Raw genomic sequence first — 25,694 nt, 5'->3', positions numbered from 1 at the left:
AGCTGTCACGCACTGAAGCTAGCAAGCACAGGTTATTTAAGCTAAAACAGTTAAGAAGTTCTTAATTAAGCCTTCTTCACCTAAGCCGACAGACTCTGTACTGATACAGATGAAGATTGGTCAAAAAGCCATTCTGCTGTTTCCACCACAAATATAGCAGCGTCCAGAAGCCCTAAGTAAATATTTAAGTGTGGTAAAATTGAAGACTTTTTGTCTAAATTTGCAAGATGCCATCTTCCCTAAATTAGATGATGCAAGAGTTTTAGAATTGCTTCGCCCTACCAGCTGTGCTTACTCATTCTTACTGGTTGCACTCTTTAAGACGCTTCAGAGTTTACTAACCACTACGGCAGATAACCAAGCCTCAACAGGAATCTGCGTCTTTACCCTGCCCCCTCCATATTTTGTTTCAAATTATGAATTTCAGCACCTTGGAAGACAAAGGTAATAGGATTCTCTACCTTAAGTCACATAACCGTAACACACACTTACGCCGCTTTCTTGGCAAGGTAGCAAGACTCTTTTTCTTCAACTGTGTGACCCAAGCTGGAAACCCCTCTAAAAAGCTGATCTCTAAATTCAGTTTAGGATTTTTTTTTTTTTTTAAGCCACTGAGTATGCATGACTGAATATTTGTTATGCAACCATAACAACTGTCCTTTTCAAGAAAGATTCCTGCATAATGTGAATACAGAGAATCCAAGGCAAACACGACTTGATCTTAAAACTTTAATAGTAAAAAAAGTGTAAAACCAAACACACCGCGGAAAACTTATCAGTAAGAATGAGAATTTAAGTGTTCAAATTCAGAATAGTGCAAATTTTCTTCACTCCCCTCCTGCCTCTTCCAAACTTAAATCACTTTGGTTAACATACTCAAGAAGTATTGGCAAAAAATGAACTTTTGACTTACATTTTTGGCTGCATTATTTCTAACACAAACAGATTTAGTTTCAGCCTTTACAAATAAATCTTAAATACTTCTCTATCAATCAAACAGCTGTAGATGTCACTGTCACCTTTACTTTTATAATGTTTTGAGACTGCTGTCAAGATGATCATAAAACTGTCTCCCCAGCAGGTAGCATGCTTCTTAAAATAGCTGAGCTGATCCAATCCTGATCTGAGGATCTAATTTCTTCAAGTAGTCCTATAAAATGTGATTATTTAGGCTTTTAACATTTGAGGAAGGATCTTATACCAATGAAATTACTCTTGATTTACACCAAAGCAAGATTAGAATTGGGGTCTGCTCCGTAATACGGACTTTGTGCTAAACTTTTCCTGCTACAAAAAAAGCACAAGCAGCAGTTATAGCATTCCCTTAGAAGAGTGAAAACAGCCAGAACACTGCTTCCTCGCCTCAACAGCTTTTTTGATGGGTCAGTCTTTAACTGATGCCTCTAACTATATCTGAAGCCATATAGGATTGGAAATGAACACAAAAAAAATATTGCATAATACAAAAAGGCAAATCCATAAAAGTTTACAAGTACACCATAACCACAAAATTGGAGTATTTCTAAAAATTTGGGTTCAATGAAAGATACAACAAAACTAGCTTTACTAGTTAAATAAATTATTGCTCCATTTGACTCCATGCAGCATTGAAATGAACTCAGAACCCTTTTCTCTTTAATCTCTCATAAGAAATGATCGATATTGAAGAGAACACAAGGCTCAGATTTACTGTACATTGCACTTCAACTTTAAGACCTAATACTTGCTATTTAGGTCTCCTGTGGTCTAAGCTATCAAATGAATATGTTGTGCTCACCAGAACTAAGTATTAAGAAACACCAAATGTTTAATGTAGTGACATAAGCACTTTTTTTTCTTTTTAAGAAGGCAATCACAGATTGCAAGTTCTATAGGGTTGTGAAAAAACAAGTAGTGATCTCTTTCAGAAACTGAACTGAGAAAACGAGCTGTTCTTCACATACAGTTTAAATCACATTTTAGGCCTGCTTCTGTTTCCAACTATTTCAGTCAAAAACCCTGACTCAAACAGAAGATCAAGGGCACCTCTAGGAGGAAACCGCAGATCTCAGGAACTGGGGGCACATACTCAGCGGTCAAGCAATGGCCTGCAGTGCATGTTTTTTCAGTGACACCAGACATTTAAGATACCAAAGAATTCCTTCAGTAAGATACTGAAGCATACATCTAGTATTAAGATTATGCACACACACTTGAATTTCTTACTGAATGGGGGACAGAACTTGATTCTAGCAAATCTGACTGAAAGCTTCAGAAATAATGAAGTTTCCAGTCAGAATTTCCTGATAAAGTTCATGTTAGAACAAGATTGTCGCCAGTGTTCACCTATCGTACTGAAGCAATTTAGAAATTTCAAACTAAGTGACTTCCAGCCTTTCGTTCCTCCAACCCTCTCCACTGTCAAAGACAGAAACTTAATGCAGCATTACAAGTAAGGGCATGATTCCTTCATAAGACTCCTAAAAGCATTTGTGCAATGCCTTTAATCTGTTTCGATCACTCTTATTTTTAAATAACCCTATTTCTTAAAGATTTGGATAAATACTATTCCTATTAAACCATACTTCATCATTGTTAAGCACCGTCGATCTACTTCCTTTGGGCACTGATACAAGAGCTTGTAATTAAATTTCAGTTTCAAGGCTTTAAAATATGGCAGCTGCTTCAATAACTTAGAGTGGAATCTAATACTTGGAAAGCTGCCACTTAGCCTGAATAGTTGTATGCAACTTGGTGTTAAACTCTTCCAGAGAACAGCCATACGCAAATGCTTATGCGGTAAATCAGGGTAAGATTTTGAGATAAGCAGTTAATTTCACTTGGCTATTCTAAGAGTGGATTAATATTTTTTTCCACAAGTCATTTGTGCAGTGAGCCCATAAAAAGATTATTTTTTCTAAATAATCTTCAATTTAAAACAGGAACACATCTTCGTAATGTTGCTTTCACACTGGCACCGTGCTCTCTTCTTCAAAGATTTAGTCATTGTGTGGTTTCTCTGGAATACCCTATGGATAAAAAAAACCAACAAACATGGGTTATATTTTAATGCCATCTGATCAGTGATGCAATATTTTCAATGCTTAAATAGTCAAGTAACTTCATTTAGGCTGACAATGACCTATCAGACATGGCTTCTTATAAAAGCTCAAAGATATGCTCCTTAACTGTGGACAGAAAAGTCACTATGGGTCTGTGCTGCCTCAATTAGTGCATCTGATAAATCCATCTACCAATTGCAATGCTTTTCATAAGACTTTGTTAGCTTTCTTCCCTATGCCAGTTTATTTCTTAGCAGAAGGTAAACAGTTCTTCAATTAATGGGCATTAATTCAGTTTGGTTTTTTTTTTTTTTTTAAACAGCCCTCTTTCAAACTGTCTTCAAGCACAAGTTACTTTACCTTCCAATCAAAGCCTGGTGTCAGACAGACTTACTCATTTCCTCCTAAGCCCCTTTTCTAGTATGAAGCCCTGTAATATGTCAGTGTAAGAAATTTAACTACCTTTTCTTTAAAACAAAGCTTGTAATACATTCTTCTCATTCTACAGCGAAAATGCCAATGTATTTGCAAGTACTGAATGCGTTCACAGTTCTGCAGCCTCACGCATTAGCAAACAATAGATATTTGTGAGGACCAAGTCCTGAATACCACCCTAGTTTGCCAGATGTTGGTTACAACTGATGGTTACAACTCAAAACGAAGTGCTGCCATCCCTTCAACCCAGCTGCCAAGCAGTGACTGAGCAACTTTAGGTGCTGTAATGAGCAGCAAGAGTTGATGGCGGCAGCAGCACCTTCACCTTTTCTTTTGAAATAAAGCTATTAAAGAAAATGTTGAATTTCACCCTCAAGCTGACAGTAAAACCAACACACCAAACAACCAACAACAAACGAGCAAAACCCTCTGCTAACAGCAGGTTTGTTTCAAGGTAACCCTGCACTTGGTTACTGCGTGTAATTTCAAGTGAGCTTGAAATCCAGTGGTTGAAAAGCAGCAATCATCTCCCAGCTAACATTTCTTCGGATGGGAAGAGACGTCTCGGGGACAGTTCTCATTCTAATTTCTTTTCTAACTGCAAATGCCAGGCAGGGGCTGAGGAAAAAGCAAGGCAACTTTACTCCACTAGAGTATTTTCCACAGATGCCACCTCCTGCTCTAGACATGCCCAGAAAATGTTTGATCTGCAACTACCACAGGCAGCCAAACAGCTCAGGGACTACAGGAAAATACAGCTACAAAAATAAATGTTTTATTCAGGTTTAGTTTAGAAAATGCAATATTCCTTCTTCTTGCCATAATTGTAATGGCTGACAAAATAGACTGATGCTTTTGGGTCATCTCTATAGACGAAAAACCTAGTAGACTGAATGCTACCATTCTGGTTTAGAAGTGTATTTCTTTGAATTTCCAGCAGTGAATGCTTCACAGTGACTTGCAGAAGTGTTCCTATGAATATGTTGGGCTTCTTCAAGTTTTTCCAGACTAAGTAATGGTAATGTAAAACACATGAGAAGATAATTCTAGATAAACAGAACAGAATGCTTTGCCTTGCCAACTTCTTTTTCTTTGGAGGAAAGATGACAAGATTGACAGGCAAGTCGCAGGCAGAAGACAGTCTGATTTTAACTATGTTCAGGTGAGATGCCAGGTGAAAAGATGGCAAAGGGAAAAAAATAATCCTATGTGCCTAACTCTTTTAATTCTTTCTTCTTTAAGATCACCTTCCACTGATTTCTAACATAAGCAGCATAGCAACTGGAAGTGCTGCATATGCCAAGTGTGAAATACAGAACTGTGGCATAAAACCGACTATAATTTTACTCTGAGACTCTGCTTGCGATAGCAAAGCTAAAGTAAAACCACAGTAACATATCTTTTTCACTTGATGTGAGTGGCAAATTTTAAAAAAAAGTAATTATACCTCTCTTCCCCCCATACATGTAGTCCTAAGAAAAAACACATGCACCGCTGGGACTTTAAGGGAGATAAATGAGTTTGTATTTTAAAGAGCCTCAGAGCAAACCAATACTGACTGTGAAGTTATGATTGTGACCATGGTCCCAGGAAACCCGTAACTTGGCATCAAGTCAGCATGAAAGAAAAAACCTCAAGAACAGGAGTAGGAGTAAATTTACCCCAAGTTATTTTTTTTTTTTTTTCTAAACAGCCTTTTCTACCAGAGGTTACTGTTAATTTAGTGTAACCGAGAATCAATACTAAAGTAATTGATCTTTAACGTTTGCCAGTGGTGATCAAGCAACATGGCTCTTCCCCAGCTCATCTGCAAGCCTGTCCGTCTGCAGCATCAAGTTCAGACTATCCACTCTAGAAGTACATTAGCATCCATCCACTGGGTTAGCAAGGCTAGGTAGAAGAGACAGAAAGCCCTGTTACAGACAAGACAGCTAGTTTTAGACTAATCTTTTTACTCATTCGTGTCTCAGTCACAAAAAGCAGCTTTCCCCCTTACTGAACAGTTCAGAGACTAGTATTTCAGGAACTCCCAAGTCTACAAAGGCTCCTCTTTCAGTAAAAATTAAAGGTACCTAAACCGCAGCAACCTTTAAGTGAAATACTTGAAGGATGTTTTCCAGGATAAAGGGTTTATGTAGCAAGGAAGACAGAAGTTAAATCAATACAGTATTAATTATTACTATCCATCACTGTCAGAACACTTTTCACAATCAAACCTTAGACTGACATGCAAGCATACAGCCAGGTTTACTCTTAAGCACACTATAAGGAAATACTTAAGAACCTCGCAAATGAGACAGTCATTTGTACTGTATTATCCCATATATAGAGTGATACTTGAACTATGTCTTAAGTGACCCAAAAGAGTGTATTTGGTTCTAAAGTGGTGGAATTTAATGCTATATAGGGAGTTTTCCTTTCATCTACATAACAAAAAAGCTTTACCGCTTGAATAGTTAGTGAAAGCCCATCTGCGTCTCAGTTTTCTAGCTTCCTTAGATGTTAATTCGAAGTACTGACAGAGCAGGAGTTATTAAGATTCTCACCAGAAGTGGTGTACTGATTCCAGTCTTATTTAGGCTGTTGCTGGAAGAAGTTAACTACAGAAGATCCTCAAACAATCACTAAGACAATTCTCACTCTACTGGCAACACAGGTTGTACGCTTACATTTCAACTCTTGGGAAGATACCTTATATTTATCTCTGTCAATTTGTGAGTCATACCCTTAAAGGCATAGTTTGTTCTTGGACTAAAAACAATGGAAAGTATTTGAATTGTTAAAGGAAATACTAATTATACAGTAATTACCATAGCCAGTTGGCGTCCTATGTTTCCTACAGTCACACCTCCTGAGAAAAATATACATGGAAGCCAAGAACGGATGTAAAGAAAATCTGGGGATGTATACCTAGTAAATAAAAGGAAATAAGTTAGAGACAAGTAATTATCATCACCTAGCACACTTAACAAGATGCCACAGAATTCTCTCCCTGGGTCCAGGGAGAGACTAAATCAAACCAATAGCACAGAAGGAGAAACAAGGAGACCAAATCAAGTCTGTTGACTTGAAAAGCTTCTAAAACCCAATGCCCTAGCTAGCATGGTTCAGAAATTCTCTCTCCTGAGAGACAGTTAATGATACACCAAGACAGCAGAAGTTCAGTTTGATGAGCTGTTACCATTTCAATACACATCCCAATTCGTCTGCTCCCCACCCTCCACCCCCAGTTCTCATTCTGGTCATTTGGAACAACCAGACAATTAGCTGCCTTAGACAAATAAAATGTCTTATTACAAGAACATGCCAAATACATTAATAACTAACTTCCAGTGCACGTGAACCCGTTTTTAATTAAGACAAGAGAGTTGAAATAGTATTTTAAAAGAGTAACTTACTGATAAACACCATTATATACAAGAAACTGGGTTATCAGAGTTGCTACAAAGGCTATTGTAATTCCAAGTCCAAGACCACTTCTTGAACGGTCAAATGTCCACCAAAGACCCAATGATAAGGCTGCTAGAGTCAGGGACAGCTGGACGTTGTTTGCAAAATCTAGTTTCTAGAAAAAGATGTTAAGGACAATCCTTTTAAGTTTGCAGACATCCTGCTGCTGAAACTGGATAAGGGAGGAATCAAACTGAATGTGAGCATGATTCTGTCTCTATATATACAATATGTTAAGGATCTGGTTTTCAGACTTGCTGAGCAATCATAGCTCTTGCTGACTTTGACTGGAGCGTGAGTGCAAAGGCAACATCAATTTTTGTCACACTGAGCATCTAAAGAATATACCGTATTGTAACACATTTAACTTTTATGGATTTTTGTCTCACGTAACCTATCCTTGCTGATTTAGGTTTTCTGCATCATTATTCAACACAAAGAACACTCTTCAGTGTACCCCACTAGTTAATTGTGTTAAATATTAGATGTATAAAACATACAGATTAAAATAACACAACTTACACTGCTATGCTTGCAGTTGCACCAGATATACTATGATGTCTATCCGTCCCCCCTCCCAGATGTCCCCCCCAACTACTTTTAAGTTAACTGTGTCATCTATCTTAAATTAACTACTGCAGAATACTGCATGTCTCACAGTAGTTTATGTCTCTGCCAGTAGCACCATCCTTACCTTTTTAATTCTCCCAGACATGAATGGGGGAAACTGTTTCATGAAAACAGACTAAGCACATCAACCAACAATGTAAACTAGTTCAAGGATACAGCACTTGCATGGTTAATGCCAACGAAAACTGCTATACATCGCATTACGCTGGCCCACTCTCTCTTGAATTTGTGTGGTTCCCCAAGGTGGCTGTCAATGCAGGGATACAGCAGGCCAACAACAGCTGCAAGAGAAGTAAGACTACTTGTACTAACTGTTATACAATGATTACTTCAATATCACTAAATATTATTTTGACAAATAAGTGCTTGACAAAGTAGTGAGGTGCTTATCACGCTACTGTAAGCCTGGCAAAAAGACAATTACTACCTCCCTCCAGAAAAGAAAAACAAAACAAAAAAACCCCCACACAACACTAACACAAATATTCTGTTTGAACCTTTAAAGTAGATATATATATTGCAATGTTAAGGTATCTGACTACAAGCTCCTTTTCTCCCATGAGTGTATATCATTTGACATCCTGATCAGATGCTCATTTTGTACCAATAGATAATAAAGCATAACAAAAAGCTTAATTACCGCGAGGAATGGAATATGTGGTTTTTGCTCATGAGCAGGGCAGTCAGTTTTATGAACTCAACTCATCAATTGTGAATCAGGCCCCAAATTAAGTATTTGCCTGGACTCAAAAGCTTCTTGGCAGAGCTGCTTTTTCTCCTTCTGCTGGGCTGTACATCAGCCTACGCTGCCATCCAAATTAGATGAATTCTGATACCAAACAGAAGCAGAACTTAAAGAAGTATCTGCCATCAGTCATATTTATTGTCAGGGAAAAAAACCTACTCACATTAACCAGACAAAGTTTTTATCCGCATCTAGCATTTTCTCATCCTCAGTCTGCAAATTAGTTGCAGAAGAAAAACAAAGGCTACTGTTATCTCAGTTGCTAGCACAAACAGTAGATGAGTTCCATTCTTATAAGCCTTGCAACTCCACATGCTGTCACCAGCTCCAGAGTTAGACAAGCTGCTTTAACTGTATGTAATATCCATGTTTCTTTGTTTCCTTTCCTAACACTTTTTCCCCCCCCTACTCAAACCCCTAAAAGGAATAGCTTCTATGTCAAGAAGGCTACAAGACAAACCGTTCTAAGAAAAACATATCATCTGATACTGAAACAGCTTCACTATTCTGATGCCACTTACCAGGACTTTTACCTTACAGTAACAGCTAATGCCAAAGATTTATCCAACTGTGACAGGACTACAAGACCTCTCATTAGAGCATATCCCCTGGCAATCTTTTTACTACACAGTTTATCATTCATTCAAGTTTACAGTTTATCATTCATATTCCCTTACTATGAGGTACAAGTAGTACAGGACAATATCACTGCATTAAAAAAAACCACCAAAACAAAACATGGTAGAGTTGTTCAAAGTAGTTTCAATGCAAATTAAAAAAAGATTACAGTGGGTTTATTTCCTTATTTTTTTCTCCTTTATTTTCCTTCTTTCTTTTTTCTCCCCTTTTATATAAGGCCTTTTAAAGCCCTTTAAAACCTTCATCAAGGCTTTATTTTGACAAGGAGCGGAGGGAGTTACGCATGCTAACGCGCCGGGTAAACACCGGCTGCTCCGCCAACCGCACCGAGGCCCACGGGAGTTTCTCGGGCTGTTTTGCGCGACAGCTCTGGAGGCGCTAATGTGGGGTGGGGGGGGCTTGACCAGGGGCGTGTGGCGAACAGAAGCGGGCCAGGCCGGGCACCGCCGCACGTGACTTCCGTGTTTTGGGCCCCGCCCGTGGCCAGTTCGCGCCGTCAGCCAATGGCGAGCGCCGCCCGCCACTCACCAGTTCGCCCGCAGCCAATGGCCGGCGAGGGGGCGGAGACCCGCGTCGCGGCCCCACTCGTGCCCCGCCGTGGGGCGGAGCGCGGGGGAATCCCGCGCCCAGCCGCCGCGCTCACGGGGAAGGGGGGACGGACGCGTGTGTCCAAAATACACTTTACCCACAATGAGTGCAAAAAAGAGGGGGGAAAAAAAAAAAGCCTTTGGACACGCGTGGGTGGCTGCTGCCCGTGGGTGAAGCTGGCGTGGGCACGCATCCTTCCAAAAGCCAGGGTTGGCGTCGCTCGCCGCGGGCGGTGGAAGTGCTGAGCTCCCACCTGCATGGGTCACGCTCAGCCCCACCGCCTTGCCTCCCCACGGGAGGATGGGGGGGAAAAAATCATGCGTGCGGATCAGTAACTCACCTGCTGCCGTCCCGCAGCACGGGGGCACCCACCAGGCGGAGGAGAAGAGGGTGGAAATCACCTCGTCGGGGAAGAGAGTCACGTTCCGCTGGATCTGCAGCAGGTTCAGCACCAGGGCCATGAACGCGCCCACCACGAAGAGGACCACGCTCCGCTGCACCAGGTGCTGGCTCCAGTTCAAGGTGCCGCTGGTGGCACTGGTGGTGGCACCGGTGGGGCTGCGTCCTCCGTGACCCGCCACCGCCAGCGAAGGGCCGGGGACGGAGGAGCTCAGCATCTCGCCCGCCTTGGCGGCTGCGTCCCCCGGCGGGGGTTTGTGCCTTCCCCGGGCGGCGCAGGAGCAGCTCCAGGCGCAGCTCTCCAGCCTGGGCATCGGCTTCGCCGCCGTCCTGAAATACACACGTGGGGGGAAACCGGCCCGTTACAACGGGGCAGCGCGGCCCAATCACACCGCCGCCGCCTCCAGCACCCGCCGGGCGGGGGGAAAGCGGGAGCCCAGCCGGCTGCCAGCGCCGCCTCGGCCTGTCCGCGGCGGGGTCCCCGGCTCCGGGAGAGGCGGCGGCGGACAGGGATCCCCCCGCCCGCAGCTCCCGTCAGACCCGCGCAGCCCCTTCTTCCCTCAGGGATCGCGTTAGACCACCCCTTCTTCCCTCAGGATTGGCGTCAAACCGCCCCGCCGGGGCCTCCCCGCCCATCTCACCTCAGGGGGCTGCGCCCGCCGCCTCGGCCCGTGAGGGAGGGCGACCCGCCACCGCTCTGCCACCTCCCTGCCACTTCACCGCCGCCGCTGTCGTCTTAAGGTTTATAAGCCTCCAGCCGCGGGTGTCACGTTACCCGCCGCCGACCTACCGGCGGCCGGAGGCAGCGAGGGGGCCCCGCCGCCGCGCTCCGCGCCGCTCCGCCGCCCCTCCCCTCCCTCCTCCCCTCACCCGCGGGGCCGGGCCGCGGCGAGGCGGGGCGGGATCCGGCGCGAGCGCCGAGCGCGGGAGGCGCCGCGCCAGCCCGGGCGCCCGCGTCCAGTCGGGTGAGGCGCGCGCAGCCAATGGCGGGCGGGCGGCTGATATGACGTGCGGGACACACCACCCGCCTTCCCCCCCCCCGCCCCCCCCCCCCCCCCCCCCGCGCCTCGTCTCGCGGCTGACGGCGGCGGGACGGCACGGCCGCGGCCAATGGTGGGGCGGGGCGGCAGCGCGCGGCGGGCGCGCGGGGCGGCCCTCAACGTCCTCCCGCCAACGGTCGTAACCGCCCGCTGAGGGCGCGGGGGGGAGACCTGAGGAGAGGCCGGGGACGAGGTGCGCCCACCAGCCCGCCCCGGGGAGGTGGTGAACATACTGGTGGTGGCGGTGGAGATGGTGGTGGTGGTGGAGATACTCTTCCTGGCACAAGAAAGACATGGACCTGTTGGAACAGGTCCAGTGGAGGGCCACGAAGATGATCGGGGGGCTGGAGCACCTCTCCTGTGAGGACAGGCTGAGAGAGTTGGGGTTGTTCAGCCTGGAGAAGAGAAAGCTTGGGGGAGACCTTATAGCGGCCTTCCAGTATTTAAAGGGGGCCTACAGGAAAGATGGGCAGGGAGTCTTTATCAGGGAGTGGAGCAATAGGACGAGGGCTAACAGTTTTAAACTGGAAGAGGGTAGATTTAGATCAGATACTAAGGAAGAGATTCTGCTATGAAGAAAGGCAGAGAGTTGGGGTTGTTAAGCCTGGAGAAGAGAAGGCTCCGGGGAGGCCTTATAGCAGCCTTCCAGTACTTAAAGGGAGCCTACTGGGAAGATGGGGAGGGACTTTTTACAAGGGCATGTTGTGATAGCACGAGGGGTAATGGCTTCAAACTGGAAGAGGGTAGATTTGGATTAGGTGTCAGGAAGAAATTTTTCACTAATGAGGATGGTGACACACTGGAACATGTTAGAGAAGCTGTGGATGCCCCATCCCTGGAGGTGTTCAAGGCCAGGCTGGATGAGGCTTTGAGCAATCTGGTCTAGCGGGAGGTGTCCCTGCCTATGGCAGGGGGATTGGAACTAGATGATCTTTAAGTTAAGATCTTCCAACTTAAACCATTCTAAGATTCTATGATATTGGTGGTGGAGGTGTATGTGGTGGAGGTACTGGTGGTGGTGGTGATGATGATGGTGGTGGTGAAGGTGGCGGCAACCTCTGCAGCCCAGCCCTTGCCTGCTCGCCCACCCCGCCATGGTGGGTTGTCTGCTTGGGAGATGGCTGTTAGTCATGGGGAAAGTTGAAGGCATCTGATGTGGCATCTCGTGAAGATCAAGGGATCGGTGATCCTGGCTGTTGTAATTCTAAAATGATGGTGTGAGGAGATCCTGGCAAACCTGTGTCAGCAGCCATCTATGGGGTGCACTCAGACCCCACACTTCTGACTGTTGCCATTGGTGCTAACAACCTGAGCAGCTACTCTGCCAGCACTGGCAAAGCCTGGGTCGTGATGCACCTAGCCTAGTGTAGCATCATTAAAAGTACTGTTAAAAGCAAGTTCACCCTTTGGATTCTGCAAGGGTCTGGAAATTGTTGACCTAGCACAGATGGTTAAGTGTGTGTACTGCCCCATCCCTATAAATGTTCAAGGTCAAGTTGGATGAGGCTCTGAGGAACCTGATCTAGTTGAAGATGTCCCTACTTATGGCAGGGGGGGGTGGATTAGATGATCTTTAAAGGTCCCTTCCAACCCAAACTATTCTGTGATTCTACATCATGTTAGAGTTCAGCACCAAAAGTTGTCTATGTAGCAGGACTCAGCTGCTAGGCTTCTTTTTTAAGATTCTAGTTCTCCAGGACCCTGTTTGCAAGGGCATGTAGTGATAGGACGAGGCGCAATGGTTTTAAACTAGAGCAGGGTAGGTTTATATTAGATATTAGGATGAAGTTGTTTACCATGGGGGTGGTGAAACACTGGAACAGGTTGCCCAGAGAGGTGGTGGAGGCCCCATCCCTGGAGACATTCAAGGCCAGGCTTGATGAGGCTCTGAGCAACCTGATCTGGTTGAAGATGTCCCTGCTCACTGCAGGGGGTTGGACTAGATGGCCTTTAAAGGTCCCTTCCAACCCAAGGCATTGAGGATTTAAGAATAATTTCTAGCCATGCCTGTGACGGGCAGAATGATGGTCCAAGTTCTTGGACCATCAATGTTCAATGATGGTTCAGTGATGGTTCCAGTTGTCTTTCATTGGTGTGTTAAATGTAACAAATAAAAAATACAGAATCAATTAAAGATACTCAAAGAGGCAGGTCCTCTGTATATGGTAAAGAGTAAAATTCATCTAGGATTTGGCTATTCCTTCTGACTTTTTCTCAGTTCTAGCAGGGATGCAAATAGTTGGGATAGCTGAGCCTGCTGAGCAACGTGCCCTTGGATGAGGTACTCAACTGTCTTGATGATGGACAAATTGTAGTGCCACTGTTGGAACTGACAGAAGAGCCCAGTATTTTTCTCTTAATGCCGACTAGCTTGGGATCAGCCCAGCCCTGTCTCGGGGACTTTACTGCTGGACTGTGGTATACGTATACTGTGTACGTGGAATTGGAGATGTTCAGTTTCTATTGTTGTTTTATCTCAACAGTGTACCAAAACAGCTTTTAGTTTTAGTCTCATATGCTAAAATTGTTTGGATTCTTCTGTCAGATTTTTTAAGATGTGATTTATTTCCCTTCATTTTTTTTCTGACCCAGTGGACCTGGACTATAAGTTTGAGTTTTCCAGCTTCTGAGAAAGCAGTCTTAATGTATTGTCAGCATTTTATGGGTTCCTCTGCAGAAACATTTGATTTGTTCCAGGAAATCACATGCAGACATAACACTTCCTTCATGGCAACTGTGTACGAGTTTTGAAGCGACACAGGCAATTTATCTGTATCCCTGGACAGCTAAGCAACACCTTCGGCAGCTCTAAATAAGGGCTACAACTCATTCCCTGGGAAATTTTCTTCCTTGTTGAATCACTTCGATATTTATCAACAGGACTGTGGATCTGAGATAAAATGACCCATCTTTGTGAAAAATCTCTTTCTGGAGTTGACCTATGGGAAACAAATATAATTCATCCTTGCTCGTGCTACGTCTCTACTTTTTTCAATAGATATCTTTCTGTATTTTTTTTTTCCCCTGCGCCTTACCCATATTCTCAGTGTCTGGGCAGAGTTCACATTCCCTTGTGCTGCGTCTGCTAGTTTTCTTTCCTGAAAAAACCTCTTAAGCATTTTTTCATCCTGTGTTTTTCATTTCCTCATGGGTATGTCTCCTTTGCTACTTCCTGCAGCATCTTTTTATTTTTTTTTTTTCATATTCATAGTATCATGTGGTGGTGCCCTTCTTTCTTCCAGACTTCTTTCAAACAGCAGAGACGAACTTCTGAGATGCTAAAACTTGCTGCATCTTTGCTAAAACCAGCAGAAGCAACACGACTGTGCACTAGCTGAGAAATTGGCCCTAAGCTTGTTTCTCTTGAAGTTACCTGCTTAGAATAAAGTTTAAATGCCCCTTTATGTTTGTGTTGCTTTACAGTCATAATGCTTTTTAGGCCTCTGCATGCTTTGATTAATACCTGAAATTTTATACTTAATGGTTATTTCTGGAAAGAACTGCTCATGTGGTAAGATTAATGACGTTGTTATTTTTATCTCATTCCTTAGTAAAGACAGCAGAACCTGGAGGTACTCAGCATCACTGCTCATTACATAAATAAATAATTTCACCTATTCTTTCATGCTTTCTTTATTAAACTCTGTGATGTTCTGGAATCTGACAATGTGCTTGTCTCACGATGACTGGTTCATGGGCCTCTTCGGCAGGAAACTTAGGATACTGGGACATTTTATTTTCTCACTACTTAAAGTAGATCAAAAAATGAGCTGGCTGCTGACACAATCTTGGAAGGCGGTGGTAGAGAATCACAGAGCAAGACCTGTATTATGCCTAAAGCTGCTCTCCCTCTGCTTCACTGGAGACTTTTTGGAATTTATTCACCTTCAAGACTTTTTCCTATTGATACAGAGAATAGAAACCTTCCCAGTCATAAGCTAAGCCTTAATCTCCCGTGTCTCCGTAAAAGGATTTAGTGACATGCATTGTTTGATTCCTGATGCCAACCTTATGTACAAGAGTTCAGAAAATCTTTTGACATCAGCAGCAGTTTATCAGACTGAGTTCTTTGCTTTATCAGCGGTCTCCAGTGTAGTTGTGTGAATTTTCAGGAATCTGCAGTGAAGCTTACAGATCGCATGGTGCCTTCTCGGAGGTCAGCGTGCCTCAGTAATAAATGGTGTACGCTGAGTTCTGTAGTATAGTTTTGTGAAATTGCCCGAGTCCCAGTGCAGGAGCTCATTAAAAGCTAAAAGGGGAGTGATTACATGGTACAATAAGCAGTATGTGAAACATACAGACTGAGCAAGACAAACCCTAGCCAGAACACTTCAGGCATGTAAAACAAAGGGGTAAAACAAAATGTGTTGGTGGTTAGTATATAATAACGTGAGTCATCCACAGTGAGCAGAACTTGAAAACTTGTCTGCTTTTACATAATCTGAGGATGAGAAACTATAGCTGGAGTCTGAGCATGGAAATTAAACCCTAAGCTATCCTAACAAAGCTCTATCTTTGTGTAGTTAATAATATTGTATGGGCATATGACAAATGTTAATTGACGTTTTTTTGTTTAGTTGCCGACATTTCTCTAGCTGCTTTTTTTACCAGAAGAAAACAGAAAGAACAATTATATGTAGGCTGCAGTCTTCAAGTGTCTATAAATTCATGTAACAACTATCATATAATTAGCTAATCAACATCCCACATGCAGCTGTGGGCACTGACTCACTGTCAATGAACCTCTGTCCTGACACAGACAGCATCTTTGTTTCAGTTTCAGCTTCATTCATCGCCATCGTTCGGTGTATTTATGTAGCAGTGAGTTTAATGAGTTCATACTTTATATTCAAGACAGTGATTTGATCTGAACTTTATTATGACAAAATAAGATTCTCTAGTTATGTTGTTGAAAAAATCACTTCTTTGATGGGATTATTGGGTTTGTGGGGCTGGAATGCGCAGTGTTACTGAGGCAAGGTGTTCTATCCAGGTGTGGTTAAAAACTGTTGGAATTCTGGTCTTACTATATTTGCTTTTATACATTTATTTATACTACCTCCAGATCTTTAAAGATACCGATTAGAAGTAGTGTTTACATCCTTTGTTTTTTTTAGTTGTGATATAAAAAGCAGGGCACTATAAGGAACGGGTTTCCTTGAAGGTAAAATTATTGGCTATAATGTGTTTGTAAATGAGTAGCTAGTCAATCGTCATATGAGGGGATGGCCTGTTTCTTATAATAGTAGTCCAAGTTATAATCTAAAAAATAGGTGAAATAAACAGATGTATCGTGATAAAAAAAAAAAACAGAAGGAACATGGTCTTTTAGATGCATTTATTTCTTGATGGAAACATTACTTGCATGAAGAAGAAAACCAAGCACATTTCTATCACTGATCCTTATGCAACATCAAGTTTTGTGAAAGAGTTCCTCCAGGGTGTGTGTGCAGTTGTGTCCATGGTTGACTGCAAGCTCAAATGTTTTTCTCTTATTTGGCCCCTTGGGACTTGGTCATTCCCATATAGGATAAAAAAGATATTTCCTCAAGGATTGCAACACGAACTAGGTTCCCCTTACAGCCCTCTTCTCGTGGTACACAATTCCAGCGCTATTTGTTCTCTCAGGATGGTAACCTTCCCATTAAACTCTTGTCCCATGAGCCTGAGGAAGATACTTCTGGAATTCACATGATGTCTTTTAGGGTTAACCATGAAGCCACCGCAAAGGAGTTACTCCCCCTGTACATGCTTAAATCTTTAGGTTTCGTCATGCTACAGCCCGGCAGACGTGTAGTGACAGTCTCCTGTAACTATTCAGCTTGGAATGAGTAGTTCCACAGGAGAGGAAGGAACTTTCCAAACTCTTCTCACTGTCTCAGGTGGAAGGACTGTTCTGTCAGGAGGGCTAGCTGCAGCCTCGATGTCTGATGAGATATCCAAGGACTATATCAGACGAGCTCTTCTCTGCTCTGCCCCTTCCTTCCCTTCCTTAATGGTGTAATAATTATAAATCACAGAGCTGTGGCTACCAAGAATAGACTCAGTATCACACACTCTGGTTATATCTGTACATCTTCGTGTCCCTTGAACTCTGAGGCACAAGGCTGAGAGCTTTAGAGCTGTTGCTATTGTACGGGAAACACACTTTTGCAGAGAACCATAGGATGGTTCTGCCCAATTCATATTGCTTTTTAAAAAAAAAAAGTAAGATATCTATAGCTCATCTTCCAGGACTATGTTATGACTGCATGAAAGAGGTGCGAGGAGGTGCCTGAATACTGCCAGTGCCTCCTCCAGGCTGCTGTCTCGAGAGTGTGAATACGTAGAGTTAATCTTTCTCCCATCATGCTGTAGTGTCATATATTCAGAGAACAGTTTTGGTTTTGAACAGGACATTGGGAAAAGCTTTCCAGGGTAAAGCTCCCAATGCAACCAGGAAGATCAACGCAGAGGAGAAACAACATCGGAGAGAGAACTTGTGTATGCACTAGTGCATGAAGTGGTCTGGAAGTGTGGCTTCCATGTAGCATCATGATTAGTACTGTAAACATTGCCACTTTTCAGGCCAAATCTTACAATTCCCATTTCAGTGATTACATCAGCACTCTTAAATGCAGTTCACTACACCTAGATGGTAAGAATTGCTGTTAGATGTGTTTTCAGACTGCCGAGCTGAACTTTAAGTTAAAAAGTGCAGCATATGGGAAGTCTACAACTTTGCCTGGAGCGATACTTTGGAAACTGCTGAAGCTAGGTTATGCTGAAAAATCTATTTACATAAAGCCAAACCCTTCAGCTTTTACTCATAAAAGGACACACTTTACTTGTAATAATGAGATCAGGCCACTTTGCAGGCAAACTCAAAGGACATAATTATGTTCTAAATTGTACTAGTTATATGCAAATGTAGCTCTTGCTATCATTGTAAGGCAGGATTGGTCCTTATACAACAGCTTCAAATACGCCACGGTAAATTTTACTATTTTTACAGATATTGCTAACAGATTAGTCTAAATCAAATACTGGATTAGGATTCTGCAAATTTCGTCTTGGTAGTGATCTGAGCTGCTCACTGCCAGCTTCAGCAACTTATTCAGGCTTATTTGGGGATATTGCTTATGGAAAATGCTGAAGGAGTTCGAAACACATAGAAGAACAACGTGCATGGTTTAGGAACATGCACTGTGCCCACTTGGTCTGCTCAGATGGATGCATGAGATGGAGATGTAAAAGTTAGTAGCTGTTGCTTTCAGTTGCCCTTGGAGAAAGCAGGGGGAAATAGTACCTCCAGAGGGCTGCTGAGATCCCGGTTTGTCTGGACTGGCCTTGGGAGGAGCCCATTTCTCTCCTCTGATTGCAGTGAAAGCTTCTGCTTGCTTTATTCAGAAGCAAGCGAAGTAGGATAGCTTCAAGCTTTGAGGTCAGAGGGCAACTAGACGTTTCTACCCTGCTATCGTATGGAGTGGTTTATAGGTCCAGAACTCGCCCAGGTTTCAGTGTTTGGTCAGGTTTGTTTGTGTATTGCCTCACAAGGTCAGGTGTTCGTGACATTTGTAAAGATGAGATCGGTACCTTCACATCTATTGCAGAGGCTCAGAAACTGTGATTGCAAAAAGACCTCATGGCAAACGGGCATTAACCTCTTGGGTGTTACTAGTTTCTTTTGCCCGCATCTGGCGAGTGAGAGACAAACACAAGGAATAATGAACCATAACCCTGTCAGGTTATGGACGGGGAGGAAACAGAAGAAACAAATACAAAATGCTTCAAGATAAAATGGCTTTGTGTCCCATCTGAGAGGCTAAAAAGTCTCTGCATCCCATCTGAGAAGCTATTGGTCTTCTCATTGTCCCGCCCTGGCATCTGTTCAACTGAATATGTATTTAATTTTCTCACATTCACGGGAGGAATCTCAGGTGGAAAAATCGGGCAGGCATCTATTCCCTGCTTCTGAATCAGCAGCACAAAGATTTGTAGATATCAAAGAAAACTTGCCCCTATTTTTTACTGTTTAGGAATCTGCTGGTTTTGCTGCTTTGTGGTTAGTTGGTTGCCTGTGTTTGCGTGTGGAAATCTTTGTTCTTGAGCTGTGTTGTTCGTCTGGAATGCTATGAGCAGTTGTTTTTGTTTGTTCGTACTCGGGTGGAGCTAACTGTCTAATTGGGTAAATATTTGCAATGTTATACTTGCATGCACAGAAGACAAAGAGGGCTGGATTCCTGTTGACATAAATGGCCTTTTACACCAGCCTGGTAATGTAAAGGTTTAAATAAAATTGGTAACTACAAGGCCACTTCTTATGGTGAGACCATAGAAAGTGGATTTAGTATAAACAACTGTCATGTCCATATTTATTTCTAATTATAGGTGGACTATATTTTCCGGTTCAAAGGTCTTGTGATTACAGCCGTGAAGGGGGAAGCTGCCTTATTCACTGAGTTCATGTTCAAAAGTGCTTGACTTCTGCTGGGACTTAGCCCTGTTGAAAAACAAGGCACTTATTTACCAGCCTGTCTTTGGATATCAAGGGTGAGTTTTCCACAGATGTAGAAATTTCCTAAGTGAACATTAATAGATCCAATGCCTGAAGCTGTTTGGATGATTGCAAGCTTGTGGTGCTCATGGAAGGTGTGTTTGTATATATAATAAATACCTTGTATAAACCTCACCGGGTGACTATTGCATGTGTTACCATTAGCTAAGCTACAAGGTACACTATAAAGATCTGCACACATATGAACAGATTGTAATGAAGACCTATGACTGAAGAGACTGTTAATAGGTAATTGAGCCTTTCTTCGTGCAAAGGTTAATAAAAATAGTTGTGACATAAGGAAAAGTGAAATTGAACTCCACCGTTGAGATGTTGTGTAGACCTGACCCTAGTTCAGCTTCTGTGTAGCTGTAGCTATGAAAACCTGGAGCTTATTGTGAACTGATTTATCCTGCCTAGTCTTGAAAGAATTGCCTAGCCTCCTAGTGCCATTGCCTCACACATGCCTTAAGGGAACCAGTGCCTGTCTGTAGGTCTAAGAAAAAACTTTAATATATTAGAGAGTTTTATTTTATTAACAATTATTTATCTTGTTTGAAATTCTCACTATTTTCTTCAAGGTTCAGCTATTTATTCTTGTCTTCAAAAAATAAATAGGAGTAATTTAGAGTTTCAGCTCCACGGGGCCAAGCAGTGATGCTCTTACACTGGCTGGTATCTTACTTCGTTATTAGTTCCACTGGGTTCATCAATACTAATTTTGGTGCAAAGTATCCCTCAGACTGAGTAAAATTTCCCAATCTGTTTTAAGCTTTTTATTACCATAGCGTAGCCATCCACTCCTCCACTCCCCCTCGTCCTTTACTACAGGTCCCAGATTTTTGTCAGCCTTTACAATGTGTGTATTGAAGCTCAGATTGTCTCTGAGCAAGCATTCACTGACCGGGTATTCAGCCCTATCTCTACTCCTGCATAGTTATTGCTGTTGCCAGTCCCTACACTGTGCTTGCAGATCTCCCTGTGTAATTGTTCTGTCGAGTAGAACGGGCACGTGAGCCAGATAACACAGATTGCCTTGATGGTTTTGGCTGTATCCCCTCTCTGATCTAGTCCACTTCTCATCCATCCCTGCGAATGGTGTGGTGAGTGGGAAGAGGCAGCTACAGAGGGATGGAGCCTGTGAGGTCAGTCGGACCACGGCCTGTTTTGCCTTCCCTCCTTGGAAAATGTGTCTCTGCAGTTCCCCACCAAGCCATTTCACAAGGGCTGTGCTGAAAAGTCTCCTATGAGCTCATACCTGGCAACTGATGGCAGACCGACTCTAACTTTTCTTCCTGTTGCGGTCTTTGTGAGCTCCTTTGTAGATTCTTGTAAGCTCATGTCAAATATTTCCCTCAGTCACGTGTAACTGGAATTTATAAAAAAGCATGTATGATTCTGTGCTTTTCCTTGTCACTTTCATTCTGAAAACATCTTGTACTTTATTTGCTTGATGACCTTTATCCGGTTGTAAAATCAGGTAAAAATTGGTCAGTGGTTTTAAAGGTAGAGGATAAGTAGGAAAGTGAATACTAGACGAGGCAGCAGGGCTGAATAAATCTTTTTTCATTAAGAAAGCAGGCTAAAAATGGTACCACTTCCCTTCCCCCACTTGATATTAGTTAACATACTAAATATATACAGACAGTCTTCCTTGTGATTTTGAGATTAGTATTACCAGTCCTGTTTCTCTACAGTGTTTTTCCTGCTTCTTGGGTGTAAACAATCTGAAGCAATAGTGCAGTGGCACCTAATCCTCATCTTCTGACAGCCACCCATGGAAATGAGTTCCTCCTTCAAGTCTCGCCTTTTCTCTGGGTGCTGTGTTTAGTGACGCTGGTCATATGTGTGTGAGTCGCCTGGGACATTTCTCACTCTCCATCAGACCTTCGTCCCACCATCACTGTGTTTTCTGAATACTTCCATCTGGTTTTGCCCCAAGATTTGGACAAAGCTTTCTGACTTGGTTTATATGTGTATTTCATTGACTTTGCTGTGAATACTCATCTGAGTTGGGCGAGCAGAATTTGTCCTCTTGATTGGTTGTGGGATATTACCGAAGACACATTTAAGTAGCAGAGACGCTTTCATAAGCTTGAGGAAGGAAGGACTACATCCTTTTCTGCTTCTACTCACCTACCTGGATCTGCTGGGAGTCCTGTCCATTCACAAGAGAAATTTCATTATGACTATCTGGTATTTGGATTGGCGGCCAGTCAGAAATGCCTCACTGTCCAATGACTTTCCCCGTAAGGAAAAGTTAAATTTGCACTTGAAATTTTTAAGCACATGTTTAAAGTCCACAACTGAATTTGCTGAGGGAGGTCATTAACATTTTGCTTTGTATTAGGAAATAACCCTTTACCAATAAATTTCAATGGGAAAAGCAAAAACCTGGGTTTGTTCCAGAAGATTCATTCATGAAATGAATGAAAAATCCTGTTGAATGAAAAAGTAAATCTGCAAATTTTTTTAAAGATTTAACTATATTTGGTATGAGTGTTTTAGTCTAGACTAACTGTGCGTTTTACAGATAACTATTAATTCAACTGATGTTTGCAATAACAGTATAATAAGTACTGTAAGAATTATTGGCATATCTTTAATGCTCCTGTCTGCCTAACATACCTGGATTCTCTGTAAAAATAAAGCCTGCTGCCGTTTCATGTTGCAGATGAAATATGTCCATCGATATCTTTCCCAGGGGAACAGAGAGAACAAGGACTGGGAGAAGGTTGTTCAGCAAACACACTCCTCATGAGGAGCAAACTTGCAGAGTAGCTTGTCTTTAACTCTTCCCAGGCAGTGGAGTGTGTCATTGCTTTTGCGATAAACCGTTCTTCAGGAACAGATACAAACCAGCTGGAAAACAATTAAAACCATAATTTTATTTAATACTGTCCATCAAACAACTTGACTCAGTCTTTTTGAAAGGCTACTCTTCAGCATGAAGAAAAGGACCAGCAGAAGTGCAAGCAGAACAGGGAATATTTATGACCGGTGAAAGCGCAGTTGGCGTTTTGCCCTAGAGAAATGGCTTGATGAGAGGATCTTCTGCTTAAACCAAGCATTAGAAAAATAATTTGGACCTAGACTTGAGTTACCAAAAGTGCCGCAAAAGCTTTTTTACTGCCCAGAGTGATACTGAGCTGAATGAATGCTCTAGACGTCTGTTGGGACCTAACCCACAGCTGCACAGTTGTTCAGTCCTACCTTTTGGGAAAGCTTGAATTTGTACTGAGATATGAAATTTTTAGTTCAGGTCTTTTGCAAAGATTTGTTCCCAATAGCTAAAATACTGTTTGACTCGTCTCTTGCAGTTCCTTTACAGTTTATTGCATCAAGAAGGCAAACAAAGCTTTATCCTCCTCTGGACAGCTATTAGGAATAGATCCACTGACTCAACTGGTCAAGGGGCCAAAAAACAAAATTTGCTTCTTTATTCCAAACTAATGCACATAAAAGTTCTTCCCACAGCCCGATGTAGTAGGTATGAACACATAACTGAAGAACAAGGGAAAATACAGCAAACCTTAATATTTATGACTGGATTAGCTACTGTAGCAGTGTTACTAGTGACCTCTTTTGCTGGTAACCACAATGCTTTATTTTTTTTTCCTTCAAACTGCCTGAGCCATAGCTGTTTCACACTGATTTCCTATTTCCTTTCCTCATTTAGTCCATCTGATAATGCCACTAGATGTTATTTCATCTCTTGAGAAGACTGGAAGGGGGAGGATCCAAATCTGGTTTAAATTCGCTTTCATCTGCTCACTCCTTAATCTGTGTCAAGTTGTGCTGGATATGCTGTTCCAAGAGACCGCTCAAGCTTCTTTATCTGTCTTAGTAGCACTGCCTTGCTTTTCAAATCAGCAAACAAGAAACCATGCCTTAAATAAGTCACTTAGTTATCTTTTGTTTTGGATCTTTTTGGTTTTTTATTTTCGGAAGAAAATTCAGATATCACTGATAACCATTAAAACATTTATTTTTCCTTGTAGATCACAAATTGAATGGACAGTCTGTAGTCATTTGTCTACCATTTCAATGTGGAAATCAATTCGCAGTTATCTACGCATGGCTTGTCTGGATTGCGGATTAACCAGGCTGGGGATACGCTGACCTCAGTTTATTTACTACGTGGAAAGTTGACTTCAGACCAGTAGGCTGTATCGATTCAAGCAGACTGTTGCATGAACATCTGTCAAATCCATGGCCCCCTCCAGTTCAGCAGCAGATTATCTGCATCACGGCTGTGTGAAGGCCTCCCCAACAGCCGCTCCAGGCTCCGACGGCGGTGTGCAGAATCGGCTGTCATGGTCAGGCTCCTAGAGGAGCCTGGAGAGAGCAAGGCAGGGATATAACACTTCTTTGCACTCTTACCTTGAATCAAGCCGGGCTTATTTACGCTCTGGGACCTATGCTGGCATCTACAAAGGCCCTCAGCTGTCTGAAGCTGAGAAAACAATCTCCTTTGCTCCTTAAACTTCCAGCACGGGTGAGAATTCACAGCTTTGAATAAACTAATTAGTTACTAGTTAGTTTAATTTAGTTAGTACTAAACTGGAGTAGACTGAATACACTGTGCTTTTAGGCATGGCTGCTGTTACCAGAAACTGGTCATGGCTACAGGTTTGTTTTCCTCTTGGTGGCCCGAGCAAACTGGTTTTCCTTTCACCTTCAGTAGCAAATGTGGACTGCTTGACCATAACTTGTATTTACTTTAAGTTAATAGAATGTGGTGAGTTTAGGCCTTAATGCAGGTTATCAGTTCAATTTTAAATGTTTAGGTGTTTAAATAATAGACTCCGTGCTAAAATGATATCATCAGAAAGGATCTAGTTTGTTTTGTTTAATTGAAAGAAATTATAGATTTGTATTTACCTTTTTATCTTCATCTTTCATTATTCCAAAGAGATTGTGGATAGAGGTGCTATCTCACCTTTAACCGTGTTCTTGCACTCTTGTAATCAGTCAAACCAGTCATTTATGTTTCTGCTGAAAGCAGGTGAGAAGTAATTAACTCAATGTATTGCATCCGTGTCTTTGCATCTCTTTCATTTGCAGGAAGTATCTGCACTAGCAGGTTTTTTTTTTAGTTTCAGACTCTTCAAAACTCCTGAGCTTCTACAGGAAAGCCAGCACTCTCAGCACCATTCGGGAGTGCTTGAAGCCTTGCAGAACTAATTCCCAGGAGTTTGATCCTGTACGCGTTGAAGTCATTGGCCATATTCACGTTGACTTCAATGTGGCAATTGGAATGTTGGGATAACAGGATTATTTCTCCCACTGAATTACTGGTCCTGGTTTTTAGGATATTTCCTCATTCTGCCACGCACATCCAAAAGTTATTTGTCTGTATGTGCTTCTGGCAGCCTGTATTCCTAGATGACACATTTTTGCAAGAATTGAATGCTTATGACGGCAGGAGGTTTTTATTGGTCCTTGCTGGGCTGGTGTGCTGACGGCATTGCGGTGAGAGTGCTCTCGGTCAATGACAGTGCAAGTCCTGGCTAAGCAAACTCATTACCTGCCGCTCTGCAGAAGCTCCTGTATCAACCACTGTAGCAGCAGGTACTCGTGAGGATGGGCTCATAGGGGTGTCTTTTCTGTTAAGAGAGCCCAGGCGAACTCCAAAGCTAACTCCAAGGCTAGCTAGCAAGCATGGCCAGTGTAGCGTTGGAAGAGAGGAGTTACTGCGCAGAGCGCACTAGTAAAGGAACAAGGACACCCTCCTTTTATCCTATTAAGCTGGTACTGAATCACTTATAACTCATGGTTTCCTCTATAGTTTCATCTTACTCAGCTAAAAATATTAAGGGTGTGACCGATCAGCAGAGGTCAGGTGAGACTGGATGGAAGGGGAGGAGTTGCTCTCATTTAGATATTTTTTTTCCAAAACAAAGTTGGTCACACCTCTAATAGCTACACTCACCCGTGTTTTCAGGTAATCTTAATAACAGGTTGCTAGAGTGCTTAGCTTGTTCAATCCATTCGGTAATTAGAGCCAGCACCAAAGTCATAAAATTGAGTGTGGGGTGAGGTCTTAATGAACATAGTAATTTGCCTCCAAGTACAGCTCTGTACAGCTTCCTCATGTACGGCTTCCTCTTGGATGGAACAGGGCAATCATCAAATAAAGCAAATATATGTGGCAACTGAGGACAAAAAATGAGCATTTAAGTGACCAT

The 25,694-nt window shown here is 42.7% G+C and overlaps 1 protein-coding gene across 1 annotated transcript; it reads right to left on the bottom strand.

Moving 5' to 3' along the window:
* Positions 1-715: 715 nt before the first annotated feature.
* On the bottom strand, positions 716-10,789 carry INSIG1 (insulin induced gene 1). Its single transcript, XM_063324400.1, has 6 exons — positions 10,569-10,789; positions 9,869-10,257; positions 7,713-7,837; positions 6,875-7,041; positions 6,287-6,386; positions 716-3,008 (listed from the first exon to the last, which is right to left on the bottom strand). Exons 2-6 carry the CDS (start codon positions 10,239-10,241, stop codon positions 2,979-2,981), a joined length of 795 nt encoding a protein of 264 aa, XP_063180470.1. The 5' UTR covers positions 10,242-10,257; positions 10,569-10,789; the 3' UTR covers positions 716-2,978.
* Between the last annotated feature and the right edge of the window lie 14,905 nt (positions 10,790-25,694).

This window comes from Chroicocephalus ridibundus, chromosome 2, assembly GCF_963924245.1.
Source record: "Chroicocephalus ridibundus chromosome 2, bChrRid1.1, whole genome shotgun sequence".
Taxonomy (NCBI): domain Eukaryota; kingdom Metazoa; phylum Chordata; class Aves; order Charadriiformes; family Laridae; genus Chroicocephalus; species Chroicocephalus ridibundus.
The sequence above is the reverse complement of the archived record's forward strand: the minus strand, read 5'-3'. Positions and strand labels throughout refer to the sequence as shown.